The sequence below is a fragment of the Lacerta agilis genome, chromosome 8 (assembly GCF_009819535.1).
Source record: "Lacerta agilis isolate rLacAgi1 chromosome 8, rLacAgi1.pri, whole genome shotgun sequence".
NCBI classification, from domain to species: domain Eukaryota; kingdom Metazoa; phylum Chordata; class Lepidosauria; order Squamata; family Lacertidae; genus Lacerta; species Lacerta agilis.
The window spans coordinates 1,541,841-1,560,229 of record NC_046319.1 but is presented as its reverse complement, the minus strand read 5'-3'; the positions used below and the strand labels follow the sequence as shown (position 1 = coordinate 1,560,229).

Below are 18,389 nucleotides of genomic sequence, written 5' to 3'. Positions count from 1 at the left end.
TTTCAAATGGAAATAAAACCCACTCCGTGGCTTCTGGCATCATGCAGCATGGCTCTTCTATCAGCAACTGGTTAACCCTCAAAAGCTTTGGGTTTTGCCTCTGAAAATTATTCCTGCTTTTGCAGAGCATAAAATTGTGTGTTTGTGTATAGAAACTTTGGAGAACCATTTCAAATTTGGGTGGGAGGAAGAAGATTTCAAGGGTAGGAACAACATTCTCAGCAAAGTTTAAACATCAAGTCTTGGATCTAGTCAAGAATAAACTGCAGAAAAAGAGTATATTATAAGAGAGCCACATGTTAATGCAGCTTTATAAGAGCATGTATTATGGGAACTTTGTCAAACTTCATGATAACTACAGCATTATAATCAACTAAAGTCAGGCAGTTGCCCTCTCCCTCACTTTTCTTCAGTAAATGGATTTGTGATTTGACATGAATTCCCATGGTGGCTGTTGCCCATTGGAACTGGTAGGGCGGAAGGGAGATAAACAGATGGGCTCAGCCACACTTCCTCTTGTCCCTCTGCTTTCCCCCAATGAAAACCGCTCTTTAGCGCTCAATTGGCGCAAACAGCAATTAGATTTTCTATGGATTGCCGGTTATTCCGATTTAGAGCTAAAGAGTGGGTTTTCCCTGGGAAAGGAACGGAGCAAGGCAGAAACAGCTTGGACAAGTGCTTTCTGGGCATGTGGCAAGTGGAAGTGTGGACGAGCCCTAAGTGAAGCCAGGACCAATTGTAAAAAGTGCCCCCCGACAGGTTGTAAGGAGGCAGGCAGGTGGGGGCTGGCTGAGAGCAGACAGAGCTTCATGGGGCAGCACCCCATTTGCCCCCGTGAATCAGCCTCCACTGATGTGCTGCCAGTACACAGGCTTATTTATCTGATCATCAGGGCAGGCACTCCGTGTCAAACAAGACAAGACATGGGAGCAGTCTCCCAACATACCGTATGCTACGACTGAAATTTAGTTATAGGGGGCTGAAAATGTGCCTGGAGCAGCGTGCCGTGGGGTGGGATGACAATTGGGGATTGGCTACTTTAACCTTTCCCTCCAGGCTAGTTTCCCGAGCAAAATTTCTCTCCTCCCTGCTACTTTCTCATTCATGAAAGATATGGGGTTCCCCCCCCCTTTGCCTTATAGATAGAAAAGTAATGGGGGAACTGATTCTGAAGGGATAAATGGCCCAAGGGAGAAAAGAAGCACTCAGGTTTGCAGCACTTCGCAACTGCATTTCAGGGTCACACAAGACATGAAGCTGCTAAATGAGTCACTTAGAAGGAAATCAGGGATATAAGAATATATAATAACTGGTGTGAGCCCCTTCCCCAAACACACAAAATTTTCAACAATGCAACTATAATCCTAACAAAAATCAATCCCATGCTGCTATTCGTCTCAGAGGGGGAAATTCAGCAGTAGAAAGGGAAATGATCTTAAACCTTCCAAACCTGCACACTCTGCTCCCTCAGAAGATCTCCCACTTGCTCCTGTTCCTGTTCCTATTCATCCCTCATGCGCTGCCAAGGGAGCCTCACTGCCATGTCCAGTTTGTGCCGCAATTAAAAGAGAAATGTCCACATTGGCCAGTATCTCATCTCATCTGAGGCTTACAGTGTAGATTAGAGCCAGTCAGCTGGACAGAAATATACCGGTAGATGATCTTGAGGAATAATTTATATTTATATATTTCCAAAGCACGTAGAAGATTTGGGATCCTTCTAGATGGGTGCTTGTTGGCAGGTGTACTGTGTCATTGGCACAAGAACAGAGTATTAGTGGTGGATTTAAACAGGACTGTCTACACGTCATTCCGCTTTCTTAGCTGCTCTGCGATGCTTCCCCAATGCTACTGCGCCATTGCTGTCCAGAAGGGCACTCTGCCGCAAAAGCGGGGCACCCCACCCCAATATTTGTGGTATTAAACGTTACAGGATTTCAGTTGGAAGCTACAGGGCATGCACTGACTGGAAATGAAGCAGGATGTCCACGCTGGAGCTTTTGCAGGTACAAACTGTATTGAAAGCAGGATAAGATGTAACCACCCTGATATCATCATGAGCACAAAACTTCACGAATGCACAATAAAAAAGGCACTGGGAGCTGAGTTGAGAAAAGAACTTGGGAGTCCAGGCCCCTAGCAGAGCACTGCTGAGGAATGAATGCAAATTATGGGGAGCCAGGAGGTGGCAAGTCACTTTTCAGACTATTATCTCATTACATAAGGAAGTCATTCACCCCTCTGTGCCTGTGGAAAGGAGATAAAATACTTAATGCCTGTTCAAAGCTGTCAGGATTATACAAAGCTAAGTAGAGTTATTATCCTGCTTTAACCTCTGGAACTGCCCTAACTTTTCAAAAGACAGAAAGGAAACTTAGGGTCTGTCTGGACATTACTCACCCCACCCCACAATCCTTCCATGAGGCAAGGTGAGGAAGTCTCCTCAGAAATGGATTTTGAGGGCATTTAAGGGTAGGGTGGAAGACAGACATACCTGATCCTGAAGAGAGCACAGTCTTCTGGAAGGATACCTATATTGCAGGTGGCACCAAAATGAGCAGACGCAAGGCCAGCTCTACCATTAGGCAAAGTGAGGCAACTGCCTCAGGTGGCAGATGCTGAGGGGCAGGGAGTAATATCAACGTGCTGTAGGACAAGCCTGTGTGTGCTGTGTGGCCAGTCTTGCACCCCTAACCCTAGGCTGCAAGTGTGTTGGAGAATACTCTGCCTTTGACAGAGTTGAAGTAAGCTTCAGCTGCTCATCTGGTCAGCTTTTGTACATGGAAAGCGGGGTAAGTCAACATATTGTCCTTCACCTTAGGGAGCAAAATGTCTTGGGCTGAATAGGAAGAGCCTGAGAGCATGCTTACACAATCCCCATTCGTTCCAATGAAGCTTGCCCAAAAGAACATCCCACGGGATTGTACCCTGAATTAATTCATGGAAGTGGTGCTGATGATGGGGGCATCACTGAGGTTTTCCATCTCAGGCATCCAAGTATGTTGGGCAGCCCCCGAGTAAAATTGCAAGCAGGCCCACCTCCACTCCCAACCCCAACTGCCCCCACCTCACAGAAAAGTGAACAGCCAAATTTGGATGTCCCTTGCTTATTTCTAGAGCTTTCTGTATTGGGTTCCATATCATGGGAAGTCAAGGAGATCCCACATTCAAAGAAATACAGTGGTACCTCAGGTTAAGAACTTAATTCGTTCTGGAGGTCTGTTCTTAACCTGAAACTGTTCTTAACATGAGGTACCACTTTAGCTAATGTGGCCTCCCACTGCTGCTGCGCAATTTCTGTTCTCATCCTGAAGCAAAGCTCTTAACCCGAGGTACTATTTCTGGGTTAGCGGTAACCCGAGGTACCACTGTATAAAAGACCCCAGTTTGCTTGCTCATTTCTTCCAGATAAAGAGGGTAGAGACGCAAATGGAGGGAAGGAACAAAATATGCAAACCAAGACCTCGAACTTGAAAAGTGGAGGAAGTGGGGAATAATGTCCAACAAACCCTCAGAACTTGCTGAGGGTACTTGCAGACTGATGCTGTTTTCAGGTGGGATTTAGTCATGTATGTTAAGTATAATTGGTTTAATTCACACAGAAATGGGAAAATGAAAACCTTTAATGAAGGTTTAAAATGAAAAAATGGCTAAATGTGTGTTGGTGAAAAGGTTTAACATGGGGAGATTCCACTGAAACTTTAGAAAAGCAAGAAGATCACTCTGAGCTCTTGCTGAGTCGATAATTAACAAATTGTTGTTTTCTGCTAGCTAACATGTGTGTGTTGTAACCTTGGATCAGGTGACAAAGGTATTGAGTTGCAAATATGTCATAAAAGGAAGAGTGGTGGATGGTTCTTTGTTCAACTCTGTGGAGTAAGGACATAAATGAAGGCCTCCAGGTAAACAGCCTAAGGCAGGATGCAGGCTGTGGGGAGAGACAGACTTCTGCTTCTAGGTCTGTTTGGAGTATTTCATATTTTCTAAGATGTTGAGCCTGTGCTGGACAGCACAAGACATTGTATGGATGTTTTGGATGTGTCATTTGGTGTTTTTGTTATGTTTCGAAGAGTTCTGCAAGCAAAAGTTTGAATAATATTTTATGGGTCTTCCAAAAGGAATCAGTTCTTAAGCTTCCACTTGCTTCAAACTAGGCAATATTAATATCTGCAATAACATACCAGTAAATTCAGGTTTCACAATTAAAGCTGTTTAAGAGCTCTTGCACAACAAACTCACTTTCCCAAAAGATTGGACTTCATGTGGAAAGTAAAGTAAAGGGGAAATGGATTGGAAGGTGTTGGACAACAACACTTGCTTCGAGGCAATGTTATTTATACTATAAAACACCCTGCGATCTTCGGATGAAGGGTGGTATATTGACTTAATAAATAATAAAATAATAATAAACCACAGAGCCTAGGGCTTGCCGATCAGAAGGTCGGCGGTTCAAATCCCCACAATGGGGTGAGCTCCCGTTGCTCAGTCCCAGCTCCTGCCCACCTAGCAGTTCGAAAGCACGTCAAAAGTGCAAGTAGATAAATAGGTACCGCTCCGGCGGGAAGGTAAACGGCATTTCCATGCGCTGCTCTGGTTCGCCAGAAGCGGCTTAGTTATGCTAGCCACATGACCCGGAAGCTGTACGCTGGCTCCCTCGGCCAGTAACGCGAGATGAGCGCCGCAACCCCAGAGTCGGACACGACTGGACCTAATGGTCAGGGGTCCCTTTACCTTTAATCTCCCTACAAACAAATTAACATGAATGCTCAATAAGCAGCTGTTCTGAAAGCAATGTGAGTTTCCTACTGTTATACACTGCTTCTTAATTGGGAATGCAATTCCATGCAATAAAAACATACCCCCAACTTCTCATTGGTTGAGCTACTTCTCTTAAACTGACTGACCTATCGAAGGATAGCTAACATTGGCCTGTTATTGTCAGGGCCATTGCAGAAATGCAATGTTCCACTTCAGCTCCATCCAAGAAGGAAGGGCTTCATTTCTTGAGTATTAATGAGCAGCCCTTTCCTTCACAGTAACAGAAGCAGACAGTCCACTGCAAAAGTCTAAGAATGCCCTAGAGCAACTATTATGCTTAACATTTCCCGACAAGCTAATAATTGAGGCACAGCAACTGTGTGTTGTGGGGGGCAGGGATTTAGAGCAACAGGGTGGCAGGTACAACCAGGAGCCTTGGTGAAAGGCAGGATGCTCATGTTCATGTTGTTTTGTAGCCATGAATTGGCCAGGCACTGCTAAACATACAAGCTCCATTTTGGGTGAGGCAAAAGAAGAAGCAAGTGAATCAAGGAGCTGAGACCATTTGGCGAGACTTCTGGTCTCAGGGTAGGTGAGATAAAGTGGACAGAAATGGGGAGAAAAGGAGGGAAACTTACTCTTTGATAATAGCAAACACACACAAAAGATCTTCAGTCACTCGACAGCCCTCATTTAGGTGAACTGGCACATGGAAACAAGCAGTAGCCACTGAGAGGGGATAAACTGTAAGTTTGTGGTCCTGTATACTTCGGAAGAAGCCCATTGAATCACAGAACATAGAATGGTAGCGTTGGAAGGGACCCCAAGGGACCTCTAGTCTTGTAATGCAGGAATCTCAACTAAAGCATCCATGACAGATGGCCATCCAACCTCCAAGGAAGGAGAGTCCACAACCACCCGAGGGAGACCGTTCCACTGCCAAACAGCTTTCACAGTAAACATGCACAAGACTGGACTGAAAATCAGTGCCTCCTTTTGTAAGTGAGGTCCACAAGGTCTTATTCAAACCAACTCTCAAACCACTCTAGTTCTCTCCCTCCTCTGAGCCTGGCCTTGATCTCCTGAGGCCTTTGTAGGCTCTCATGCCGGCTTGGGTGGGAGCGAGCAGGATGGGGTGGAAGCAGCCTGTGTGCAGAGGAAGCCATGAACTCTCATCCCTCTGCTTCCGCTTCCCTTTGCTGGGACTTGAACTCTTGACCCCAGGAATGGATGCCTGAATGCCTTTCCTCTCCCAAGCAATGTGCAAAGGAAAAGGCAATCTTTGGAAATTTCTGCCCCACCTCCCAAAGAAGGAAATGGGCCCCATGAAGAGCGGCAAGTTTCAGAAAGGAGATGAGGCCTTTGTGTGGTTACAGATGATTCGAGGTTTCTCATCTGAGCCACTCCCTTCCAGCAACTGTTCCCCATCAGATCTGCCGCTTAAGTCGGCTCCCACAAGAGGACATGTGTGGAAATGTGGAGATGAGCAAATGCAGCACTTCCTATGAGCTATAAGCTAATCTAGCAACCCTAAAGTTGTAGCTTCTGCCCAGGTCCTCCGTAAAGCTGCTAAGTGCCCTTTTAGTGCCCCCGAACAGGAACAACAGGAACAACAGGAACACCTTCAGAAACACACATAGCCCCTGGCAGCCCTGTCCCTTTTCACTTCAATCTCTCTATCAGATCTGTAGGACTAGGAACCTTCAAGCAAACTTTTGGCTAGGAAATTCCTGTGTGCACAACCACCACCTACCACAATATCAAGGAACTATGGAAGGACCCCCCCCCCCGCAAGTGTTTCTGACACTTTCTCCCCATCTCCATGCTTCTCTGTTCATACGTCAGGGATGGTGGTCTTGGCATAGCCGGTGCCACAACTGGTGTCTGGGCTGCTGTCTTCCGCGCCAAACACCACCTGCTGGGCAGTCCACCATGATGACCAGTCATGAGAAGACCTTAAGGAGGAGGTCTTAATCATGCAATCTCCCCTTCCCTGAGGAAGGGAAATGGTGTGAGATGGGCTTCTGTGGAGGAGACCCTGGCTCACACGTTCTTGGGAGGGGAAAGTAGTGGGGGGGGCCTGCCTCCACCCACCCGCCCAGACTCACTCTCTCTCCTCCTCAGGGCACACCCAGACTGCTCTTTTATTGCAGGCGGATGCAGAAAAATATCACTTACACATGAACAATGCCTTTGGCATGGACCATCCACACGTCATACGGCTTTATCTGTTGTTCTGTGCTGCTTTCCCTGTGTTCCTGCACTTTAAAGCAGTCCATGCCATTGTATGCATTCCCATCTTCTCCCATATCCTCTCTGAGTGCAGGATACCATGACACCATACAGTACTTTTATTTCTGCACTTTTGAAGTTTTTATGCTCAGGCTGTGGTTGTTGTGCTGAGCCATAGCTTGTTTCCACCACAGGATGCCACAGTATTTGGCATCAACAGGAAGTATGTGGGAGGGGTTATATATCACAGAGGCAGATACAGCACATTTCCAAGGCACTCCTGCACTATTACAAGCAGGAGCATTTGTAGTATAGAAAAAGGTATGGATTTCAGCAGGAAACTACGGTGCATGCACTAAGTGCAGCTGACTGCCCCCAAACTGCCCCAAACCTTTCGCAGGTGGAAATGGAATGGGAAGCATTATTGTGTATAACTTGCCCTGACAGCATCCTGAGCACAAATCATGATGAACACACCAAGGACATCTGGAGGGGCCCTGAGACGTATGTTCTGATCTGGGCAAGGATTTCCCACTGCAAGCAGAATGCTGTGGCGTGCACGTGCAACGACATGATTCTCACAGCACGACTGCTGGACTATCACCACGGCACACTATGATTGAGGATGGCATGCTCATTTCATGGTGATTGGATTGAAAAGTTAGTACAGGAGCTGGAGAAGGGAGATAGGCTGGCAAGCAAGAGATTATGGCAGCAGTCTCTGCATAGGGGGCAGCCTCTGGGCTAAATCCTCCAAATTCCATTATCCTAACACTTTTTACACTGGAGATCTGCTCCTGCAGCAGCTGCCAGAGATTTGGGTGGGCATTCCAAATCACTTTGTCCTTGCCTTGTAACTTTTTAAGAAACTGTTTTTGAGGCCATGTGTGCCTTCCACCTCTGCCCGTTCTCTTGTCCTTCTGCTCCATTCCCTGATGTTCCTCCCACCATCCAGCCTTCCTTTCTGAGTGCTCTGTGCTTCCTTAGGCTTGCTGAAATTGCAGCCTGTGCCTCCTGTTTTCCTTTCACTACTGCCCCCCCCCCACCCACAGCCAGAGGATCCTCTGCCTGTTCCACGCACACATGATAAGACATTGGGTCGGTGAAGCCAGGCAATGTCAGAGACGACATTGTCATCAGTCCCACCACCAACTCCCTCAGTGCATCACAATATGATGCCTCTGGTATCAGTTTTAAGTTGCACCATGTTCTCATTCTAAACAATGTGGTCTGAAATAGGTGGGTAGCCGTGTTGGTCTGCCATAGTCAAAACAAAATCGAAAATTCTTTCTAGTAGCACCTTAGAGACCAACTGAGTTTGTTCCTGGTATGAGCTTTCGTGTGCACTTCTTGGTATCTGAAGAAGTGTGCATGCACACGAAAGCTCATACCAGGAACAAACTCAGTTGGTCTCTAAGGTGCTACTAGAAAGAATTTTCGATTTTGTTTTGGTCTGAAATAGACACTCCTGCCCCCCCCCCTTTCTTTTTTTCCAAAGCACACATTTCTCAACATGCTGACACTCTGTTTGGACAGGGGAGGCTAGGAAGGAGCTGGCATTCTATTGGGGGCAAGGCTGTGAGCAGAGTGGGAGCACTGGGAGAGAGAGGAGAAGAGAAGGGGACTTCCCAGATAACAGCATGTTTCACTGCACAGCCATGTTTCTGATTTAGCAGCAAGCATCCCCTGGAAACATTTAGGTCCGAGTATGGCAGGCACTTGCAATAATTAGTGCCTCACACATGTCAAAATTCCAGAGGCATCTAGCCACACTTCTTCCAGGATCTCTCTAGCAAGTCATCCTGCCTTCCATTCTTACTGAACAAGGGCAAACTCACCGTCCTCTGGCTGTGGTGTCAGGAAAGGAACGCACAACAGCTACCAAATTGTGATGATGCTGTGAGACATGGCAGAGGGACCTGCACAATTCTGGCAGCTGCAAAAGGAAAGGATGTGTCAGTTGTGAAGTTGCCGGGGAGGAGGGTTGAGATGGTTACTTATGGGGAGAAGGATGAGATGGAGTGGGTGGGTGATGTTTCAAGATGAACAGCTCCAGTGAACATCTGCAGGCTATGGCCCTTATGTCCTGCTTGCAAGCTTCCCATAAACCATGGGAGGGAACCTCAGGCCTCTCTAGCTGGCCCTTTGAACTCTCCCTGAGACATGTCCTTACCCAGGCCACACCCCTCACCAGGTATCCCTTCCTCGAGTGCTTTTGCCTGGCAGGAATGTGCCCTTGAAATGCCACAACGCATGTTGCTTGCCTAGGTGGAGGATGCAGCAAGCATCTGATTGGCCTCTGTGAGGAACAGGATGCTACACTAGATGGACCTTTGGCCATCTCTGGCAGCACTCTAAAGTTCTTGTGGAACCTGATGTCTGCTCAGCTGCACGGTGACATGCATGCAACATGGAGCCAACCTCATGCTCAGTGCAGCTCTTATGTCCTTTGCTCACTAGCTCTAGGCTGATGTTAGTTTAATGATGTGAGTTTCTCCCTGTTGCACAGCTATATCCCTCTAACCAACAGCTGGTATTAAATCCTGGGGACTCTTTCCCCATTAAGGGTGTTCAAGGCCAGACTGCAGCTGGAAGCGGGCGTTGGAGGTCTGAAGCACCGGAGCACGGAGCAGTCTCAACACAGTGCCTGTCTCCACCCAGCAGGCTGCTGCGACCCCAGCCGAGCCAAGCATGCCAGCAGCTCTGTCAGGCTCTGCAGGGAATTGCCGAACCAAAGCTCAAGCCAGAGGTTCATTAAGCCTTGCAATTAATTAAGCAGCTGAATGGAAGATGCTGCTGGCTGTGTTGCAGAAAGAGGCAGAAGACAAGCATGAATCAGCAGGGCTCCAATGGAGGGGAACCCTATTGCTGCAGCAGGTTTCTGAAGACAAGAAGAAGGTACACATGGATTGTAAGAAGAAGCAGTGCCTATGGGCAGGGACTCTCCATAGTGAACCTTACTGTGCAGTATTGCACACTGAAAAGCTCTGCTCTTGTTGCTGCTCTTATCCACAACCAGGGCAACGTGTAGACCCCCAACATGAAAACCAACCTCCCAAAATCTAAGCCCCAAATAAATCATGTATCTTGAGCAAATATGCATACATTTCCTTACACTGTATCACTTATTCAGATTTGCTTGACCCACATTTGTTTCCTCCCTTCCCAAAAAGTCGTATTATTTTAAGCCAAAGATTAGAAGAAAGGAAGAGTGTGGATACAGAAATCATGAAAAAGAAACCACCGGGCATTCCACTCCTATTCTGCATACTCAGTTATTATTCAAGAACATGTAGGCACCAAAAGAACATGTAACAGAGAACAGGTAATGCAGAGTTACAGAATAAAATAATAACAGCAAACTCAAACTCTGAAGGTGCAGAATTTTTAGTGGTAAATTCTTCCTTCTAAGACTATAGTATTAATATACTGCAAACGTGCCTTCAGCCACAACTGGTGGAAACAGGCAGGCTGCATCCTTGCCTTAGGGCTGTGTTTTCTTGAACAGCAAACAGAAGCAGAAAGCATGGCAATATGTAGCACCCAGCAAAAATTCATTACATATGTGTGGTGTGTTGGGGGTCAGGGGCGGGACCACCATCCACACAATGTGTTTCAGTGCACCCATGGTGAGGTAACATGATATTTTTATATTGGGTTTTCTTCCCTTAATAAATTACCTGTGGATCAGGAAGATTTGAATTAATCGGGAGTAAGGGCTGGCTGGCAGTTGGATGAGGATGTTGTGTGGAAGCTGCAATAAAACTGAGACACAAGCAGTTTCGAATTCGCAGCAGAGCTGGCCCACCCATGGGGCGAAGTGATGCACGTGCCTCAGGCGACAGAAGTGCAAGAGGAGGCAGGGGAGCAGGAAGATGTCATTCCCGTTTCAAACACAACAGGCCACCCCTGCGAAAAGGCATTAAACATCCTGTGTGGACAAGACTGCTAGCTAAAGTGGATTATAATTTTCATTCCATTTGAGAAAAAACAACGGGAAGTCTGTGCGAGAGAAATCTGTCTCCTTTCCCACACTTGGGCAGGAAAATTGGTAATGAGCTTAAACTAGTGATATTTTAGTTGTGTATTGTGACTGAAATCTGCCAATCCCATCCTGCCCTGACAGGAAAGACTGGCAACTCTTTTACTGCTCCTTTGTCTTTGACAGCAGCCTGGCAGACAGAAATTCAGCAGGTGAAGCTTTTCTGGACATGGGGAAGTCTGACATGGAAATATTAAAGACACACAAACAGGGTCAGCAAAAAGGGGGAGGCAACTCTGTTCACAAGGGTACTAACTGGAGAGGTCATACCTTTTCTGACCAGTCCTGGATGCCTTCAAACAGGACCAGCAGCAATTGCTGAAGCCCTGTCTGTGGATGCTTCCGCAGGTTCTTGTCCAGGCCAAGCCGGCAGAGCAACACAAGGAGGGCCAAGCGCTGGCGGTCAGGGTAGGAGTCTGGATGGGATGCCACACACAATGTCAGGAACTAGGAAGGAAAGGAGAAACCCAAACAGTGTCAGGAGGATGTGGCAGTATGAGAATGAGGCAGGGGGTCTTCCCCAAGCCTGACCCATCAGGAATATCATAAGAAGAGCTTCCCAGAAGTTATCCAACACCATACAGATTAATTTGGCAGGCAGTCATGGCTAGCTGGCAGGCAGGCATCCAAGCTCCCAGATCAATCCTACTTCTAACTGCAACCTGCCACAGCCCAGTGGCCTGAAGCACTGAACACTGGCTTGGGACCCGGCAAGATCCATGTCTGAGAACCACCTCTAACGTGAATTTGTGCCACTGTCTCTCACTATTAGTTCCCCTCTATAATGTGGAAATAACAAGTCACCTGACACAACAAAGATAGAGAAGCACTTTGTAGATTAGAAGTGCCAGATGGGTGAAAAAGTCTAGTAGCAATATAGACGATAATACTGTGTTTTTAGAGCAATGGCCTGGAGATGGGCAGTGTCTTCCAGTGCATTTTCAGGGGGGCTATGAGAACGCAACACAGAACATGCAAAGGAAGCCAGACACAGGGCTTATTCACACTTACTGTTAGTCCCACTGTTTGCAGGCACAGGTCCTTGCTTTACCGCTCCATGTCCAAGTGTTGGTTTTTTCTGCAAAACCCCACTCTTTAAAGCTGAATCAGAGCAAATGTCAATTTGGGGTTTCCATGGATTGACATTTGCTCCAATTGAGCTTTAAAGAGCAGGTTTTCGTGAAGTAATAAAACACGGTGCTCAGATACAGAGCTTAAAAGTGCGGACCATGCCTGGAAAGAACAGAGGAAAAGTAAGTGTGAATAAGTCTGAAGTCCTATCTGTAGAAGTCAGCTTCAGACTGATTATTAAGGGACTTCTTTGCTGGTCTCCTTGTAGTTTCTACCCAGGACTAGAACAGGAGTTGGGAACCTTTTTCAGCCTAAGGGCTGCATTATCTCTTTCTCTCTCTTTATATATAATTTCTCTTCCCCCCCACGTATATACAATATTAATTTGAGAGAACAAAAGAGAAGTAATAAAAAAGTATAATAATGGAAACTTATAGTACATATTGCTTTCTTGATCTGCATAAAGTCTCTGTATAATTATACAGAAATGCATTATCATATTCCTAATAAAATGTGTGGATTTGCTTTTTCCTGTACTTTATTACACCAATACATTATAAATGCATTCCATTTTTCTATAAAACAATAATAAGATTGCCTGCCTGCTCTGACTTTGACTAAGTAAGTTAATTTGATCATATTTACAATGTCCCACACTGATTATCCAGCCTTTCAACAAAGGGGTCCTTATTTCCCCCCTAGTTATGGCTTATGGTTATATGAGCATATGTATAATAAATTAAAAACCAGTCTTTTATCATCCATTATAACATGGTCTTTAATATATCCACAAAGGACAACCAATGGATCTACTAAAAGTGTATACCCTGTGACTGTTTCTATTTCTTTTATCATCGCCCAACAGAATTTCTTTATTTTTGGACAAGTCCAGAAAATACGTTGTATATCAGCTTTATTCGTTTTGCAATGGCAGCCCATATTGCTTGTTGTTCTGTATATATGACTATGTTGTTCTGACATCAGATACGATAAAGGAAGAGCTGTTCCTGTGCAGCTTTCCATTTAGAGCCCCCAGGAAGGGGCAGGCTCTTTGTGCCCAGGCACAACTGCTTGTCTGTTGCAGGAGACAGAATATGGTGATTCTTTCCCCTTATGCTGGCCATGCATGCTCTGCGGCCAAGCAGGTCCTAAAACTCTGCACAAAGGCACGCTCAAATTCCCAATCTGAATGATTCAGATTGGGGAAACCCACACATACCAGCTTGTTTTACATAATTTATCGTAATTCCAACATCCAGAGCCTTTGATGGTGTAGAGGAGTGGTGCCTTTCCCTGAAGACGGTGCTTCTGTTGCAAGGTGTTATGTTCCCCCTAGCTATCAAACCACATCTTTGTCCCTGGAAAAATGTTATCCACCCCCCTGCAAAAGAAACCTAGCACATCAGTTTCAGTTTTCTGCAAATGTAACTGCGCTGCTGTCACAGTTTCATAGCAACAAGAAAAAATGGATCCATGGACTGCCACCCTGCTTCACAGCCCTTGCATTTGATTCAGCAGCTCACTTTTTAAAGTTTTTAACCAAGCCCTGTTTCTGAGCAGTATGTCACACAAAGCATGGAAAATTGGTCCTTGTTGCAAGCATTTTTCTTGGCACATCAGACTTCTGGGCTCATGCTGTCACACCAGGAATGCTTCTGTGTAACAAATAGCTCTGACACTTTAAGGTTGTGATGGTTTCAGCGGTGCTTTCCCCCATCACCACTTGAAAATCCTAATCCCCTGGGTAGGGGCATCACAATTAGCTGCCACAGAGATGATTGTGGTGTGTGACAAACAGCGGATTAGGAGGATGGAAGGCAGAGGAGCTAATCCACACACTGGGTGAATGAAACTGGATTAGCTAACACCAGAACAAGATTGTGCAAATAAATGCCAGTCAATATCTTATTTCCAGGGCCTAGCTCAGTCTTCCCCAACCTGATGCCCTCCAGATGTTTTGGACTACAATGCCCATCAGCTCCAGCCAATGGTCAGGGCTGACAGGAGTTGCACTCCAGAACATGTTGAGGGCACCTAGGCTTTGGGTCTTTGCTATTAAATAGGGCCTCCTCATCCAGAATCTGGGTTGTTTTTGACAAAAACGGCTTTCTGGAACCTATCACATTTTGAGCCTCCCAACAGATCATGCGTAATGTTAGTTTCCAGAACCTGCTTTAGATAATCTAAACCCCTCCCACATTGTCTGTGTCTCAGCCAGAAAATGGTGGTTGCATATGGAGAGACACAGGAGCAGGTGTAGCTTTTGATGCTGCAGGTGAGCTGTGTTGCCTTCACTCCTTGAAGCCTTCAAATCAAATCATGACCACCTCTTCCACTGCACCTGTCTCCCCATGATTCAGACAAGCTGTTTGTTTAACCCCCCCACCCCACCCTGCCCCCCGCCCCCGTGAGTACCCTGCATGAAACTCTTGTTTGGTGGTTTGTTTTATGTTTTGTTTTTTAAAAACCAAACAGCTTTTTTAACCCCTGAAAAACTGCTCTGAGAAGAGAGATGGCACCAGGGCCTGCCAATCCAGTTTCCATTGCAAACTGGAAAAACAGGCTTCTCCTAAATTCAGTCTGGAGGGAGAGATTGGGACATGTGCCCAAAATGCAGTGGGCATGTTTTCATGCTGGGTTGACAGCTGAGAGTAGCTATGTCTGGATGCACCAGGTGTTTTGCTTGACACTTACCTTAAATATATCTCCAAGCACTGATGTCAAGGTGAGCTGCCAAGACTCAGGAAGGCTCTCGCTCTTGGGGTCTGCGGAGCCAGGAAGGTGTTCAGAAACCCTTGAGGCAAGAGGAACAAGGAGGAGGTCAATAGGGGGAGACCAAGGGCAACCCTGGATGCTCTAGCACCAGGCCTGGAGTCCTTAGGCTGAAGACCTTGGGGATGCCAAACTTAACAGCATCTGATCATGAGAAATGAAACCTCACTCTCTTATTTATCTACGCAATGAAAGCAGAACATTGTTTAAATTTTAGCATGGATAAAAAGATTGTTTATAAATGTATAACCTTTAATAAGTTTACAAAAGTATGAGATTAATGAACACATTAACACAACACAGTCACAGGAGAATCATAGGTACATTATTATAACATTACACTATATACAGAACAGTTTCTTTCGAGCTCTTTTGGATGCAAACATCAATTATATCATTAAAATCCGCAAGTCACAGTTTATCATTCTCTATGCAGAGAATGCTTTGATCAGAAAACTGATCTTGGGACAGTGGTGACCATAGATCATTCTATATCTTTTTCAATATTAAAAAAACGATCATTCACCAGTACAGTTTGCAACCATTAAACATGGGAACAATCTGAAAATTGTTTCCAAAGGTGAGAGCTGAGCGCAGGGCGCGGACCAAAGGTGGAAGAACTACCCCAAAAGGAGCATGATGTGTCCCACACCAGAGGTACTGCCCGTCCCCCAACACCCCATTTCTTTGGTGCCAGTACTGATAACCTGGTAAAAGTGCTGCAGGTGTCAACACAAAATGGTTGGTCTTGGACGGCAAAAAAAGAGGTGACTATGCTGTACTCCATACCAGTGGGGACTGTCACAAAAAAAGCACTTTCCATTGAGACTGAGTAAATTCAACTGGACGGAGCTGGAATAATTGTGCTTTTTCATAGTCTCCCCCTCCTCTCCCCTCCCCACACGAAACCACTTGAGTCTGGCTGGCATGTTGCCCGCTGCTGTTTTGAGAAATAATTTCATCCTAACCCAGAGAGTGGAGGGCTTCCAACACACGCTTTCATCATGGAAACGTGGAGCAAAAGGCGATTTCACACTCTGCTCCAGATTTCTGCTCAGCAAATCTAACTTGGGGGCGGGGGGAGACCTCACATCTCAGCCCCCACCCTTCGTTCCCATTAGAAACCTTCAGTTACAAGGCTCAGTTTCTCAGCCATCTCAGATTGCTTTGGGCTGAAACTGAACATGCAGGATCAGACGGCAGCTCTGATTCCACCAGCCCTTTATTCTCTTTTATTTATTTCTTCCTCTTCTTCATAACCTAAAGTGATTTTTAAAAATGCCTCTTTTTATTATTAGAAGGCTTTTAGCTCAAAAGTCTGACCTACATTGAAGACTGTATAATTTAATCAGGATGAAAGAAAGTTCTCTCATTTCTTAATACCACATTTTTAACTCTTACTATCCTGTTGAAATCTCATAAAAACAAGCACTGTTCTTGAATTTCCTTGGGGGTGGGTGGACACACAGCAGCCCCATCTTTAACTCTTTTTTTATTCCAAAGCACAGGCATTTTCACATGAGGCTTAAATGTGTAGGCAATACAAATCTAAACTTAACTTTGGCTGAAAGGTAGAATCTGTGTGCAGGGGCGTAGCAAGCCTCTTCGCCACCTGGGGCGGCGTGTGTGGAGGCACCCCCCTAGGGGCGGGGCGCCGTGACGCGTGCACCGTTACATCACGACGCATGTGTCACAGCGGGCTGGGCAGAGCCGCAGTGCAGAGGCAAGGAGAGGCGAGAGAGGGAGGGTGTCATCCCTCCTTGCTGGCCCGCCCCTCACCTCCCCGCCGAGCCAAGTGCTGAAAAAAGCCCTTTTTAAAGAGCGAGGGGTGGGCTAGAGAGGGAGGGGTCACACCAAGTGTCCCCCCCCCGGGTGGTACCCGGGGCGGACGCCCCCACGCTCCGCCCCTGTCTGTGTGCCTGTGCCAGCTCCCCAAGTTCAGTCCCACTGTTTTGTTGTTGTTGTTGTTGTTTAGCCTTTATTATATTTTTTTGTTAAACATTTTTTGCTTTACAAAAGTATGTGCAATGTCTCTTTTTTCAAGTTGTGTTTTCTACAGATCAGTTTCATTTGTTGTGAGACTAGTGTTAGATTAGGAAGAAAAGGGGGAAACAGGTGGAGGGGGGAATGGTGAGTGGGGTGGGGTCAGGTGACAATGCTTCTACTGTATTCTACTTAGAGTATGTGTGGGTTTTGTGTCAGTGTCACTTGTGTGGGTTCTCTTTAGTAGTTGCTTGTATTTCCTTGGTGGTGAGAGAGGTTGGGGGTGGCCTAGGGTTGTCTTTGATTGGCTGTAGTGAAATTTGTTTATGTGTGAGCAGAGTGTGAGTGTGTATTTTTGAATCAGGTTAGCCAGATTGATTCGTATGCTGTCGGTGGATACTTGTCGTTGTCTTGTTGGGCTGTGTAAGTGATAAAGGGGAACCATATTGGGGTGAAGGTGTCTTCTTCTATTTGTCCCCATGTCAGTTTCAGCTGTTGGTAAGTTTTTCTAATAAAGCTGTTTCCCATACTATTGGGTACCATTGGTCCATGCTTACTCCTGACAGGTCTCTCCAGTGTCTGGCTATGATGTTTCTGGCTGCTGAGAGTAGGTGGATTATGAGTTCTTTGTGTTGTGAGTGGGCATTATTATCTTGGAAGGCGTTTAGTAGGGCCAGTTCTGGGGTGACTTCTAATACTTGTTTAGTTATTTTGCATATTTCTTATATGATTTCTGTCCAAAAGAGTTGGATTTTAGGACATTCCCATCACATGTGGAGGTATGTGCCTGTGGAGGTGCATCCTCTCCAGCATTTTGGTGAGGTTCCTGGGCGTATTAGGTCTGTAAGTGATTTTCAGAGTGAGTTCTTTTCTTTTCGCTGATATGGATTTAAAGTGGGGTTTAGACCACATCCTGGTCCATTGGGTGGGGTTAATCTAATAGCCTATGTTGTCCTCCCATTGTTTTTTGATTACGTCTGGGGGTTTGTGGGGTTTTGAAGCAGTATTTTGTATATTGTGGAGATCATCCCTTTGCCATGTCCCTTTGTTGTTAGGAGGAGGTTTTTGAAGGTTTTCAAGGGCCTAGTTGCTGCTGATTTTACTACTGAGTTGTTTAAAGAGGGCATGTAATTTGGTGGTGGGTTAGCCAGGGCATTTGGCTGTCCCCTAGTTTGTCCTGTATTTCTTGTGTTGATATGGGTTTTTTATTTTTGTAGAAGTCTGCTAGGTGGTATTGGCAGGTTTTTATCTGGAGGTTTTGTGCTGCGTGGTGGAATAATGGGTGGCATGCCAGGGGAATTAGTGGGGATAGGGTTGGGGACAGTTTACCTACTTCCTCTTTCCATTCTTTAGGCATGGTCTGTGTGAACCTGTTTAGTGCTGTGGGGATTTTCCTTAGTTTGTTTGCGAGGGATGGGTTTGCTGTGGTGCAGGTATTTTCAATTGCGTCCCTCTCCAGGTGTACCCATTGTTTTGTCTCATCTTCTAGGATATACGGTATTATGTGGTGTATTTGGCTGGCGATGTAATA

At 45.9% G+C, this 18,389-nt stretch overlaps 1 protein-coding gene across 1 annotated transcript in view; it reads right to left on the bottom strand.

The window, feature by feature from the left end:
- FAM178B (family with sequence similarity 178 member B) overlaps positions 1-18,389 on the bottom strand; it is a 167,220-nt gene that overhangs the window by 80,721 nt on the left and 68,110 nt on the right. Inside the window, exons 11-13 of the mRNA XM_033156711.1 lie at positions 14,798-14,897; positions 11,303-11,479; positions 8,829-8,926 (exon numbers count right to left, since the gene is read on the bottom strand). Coding sequence (XP_033012602.1) covers positions 8,829-8,926; positions 11,303-11,479; positions 14,798-14,897 — 375 coding nt within the window. The remainder of the gene's footprint in view (positions 1-8,828; positions 8,927-11,302; positions 11,480-14,797; positions 14,898-18,389) is intronic.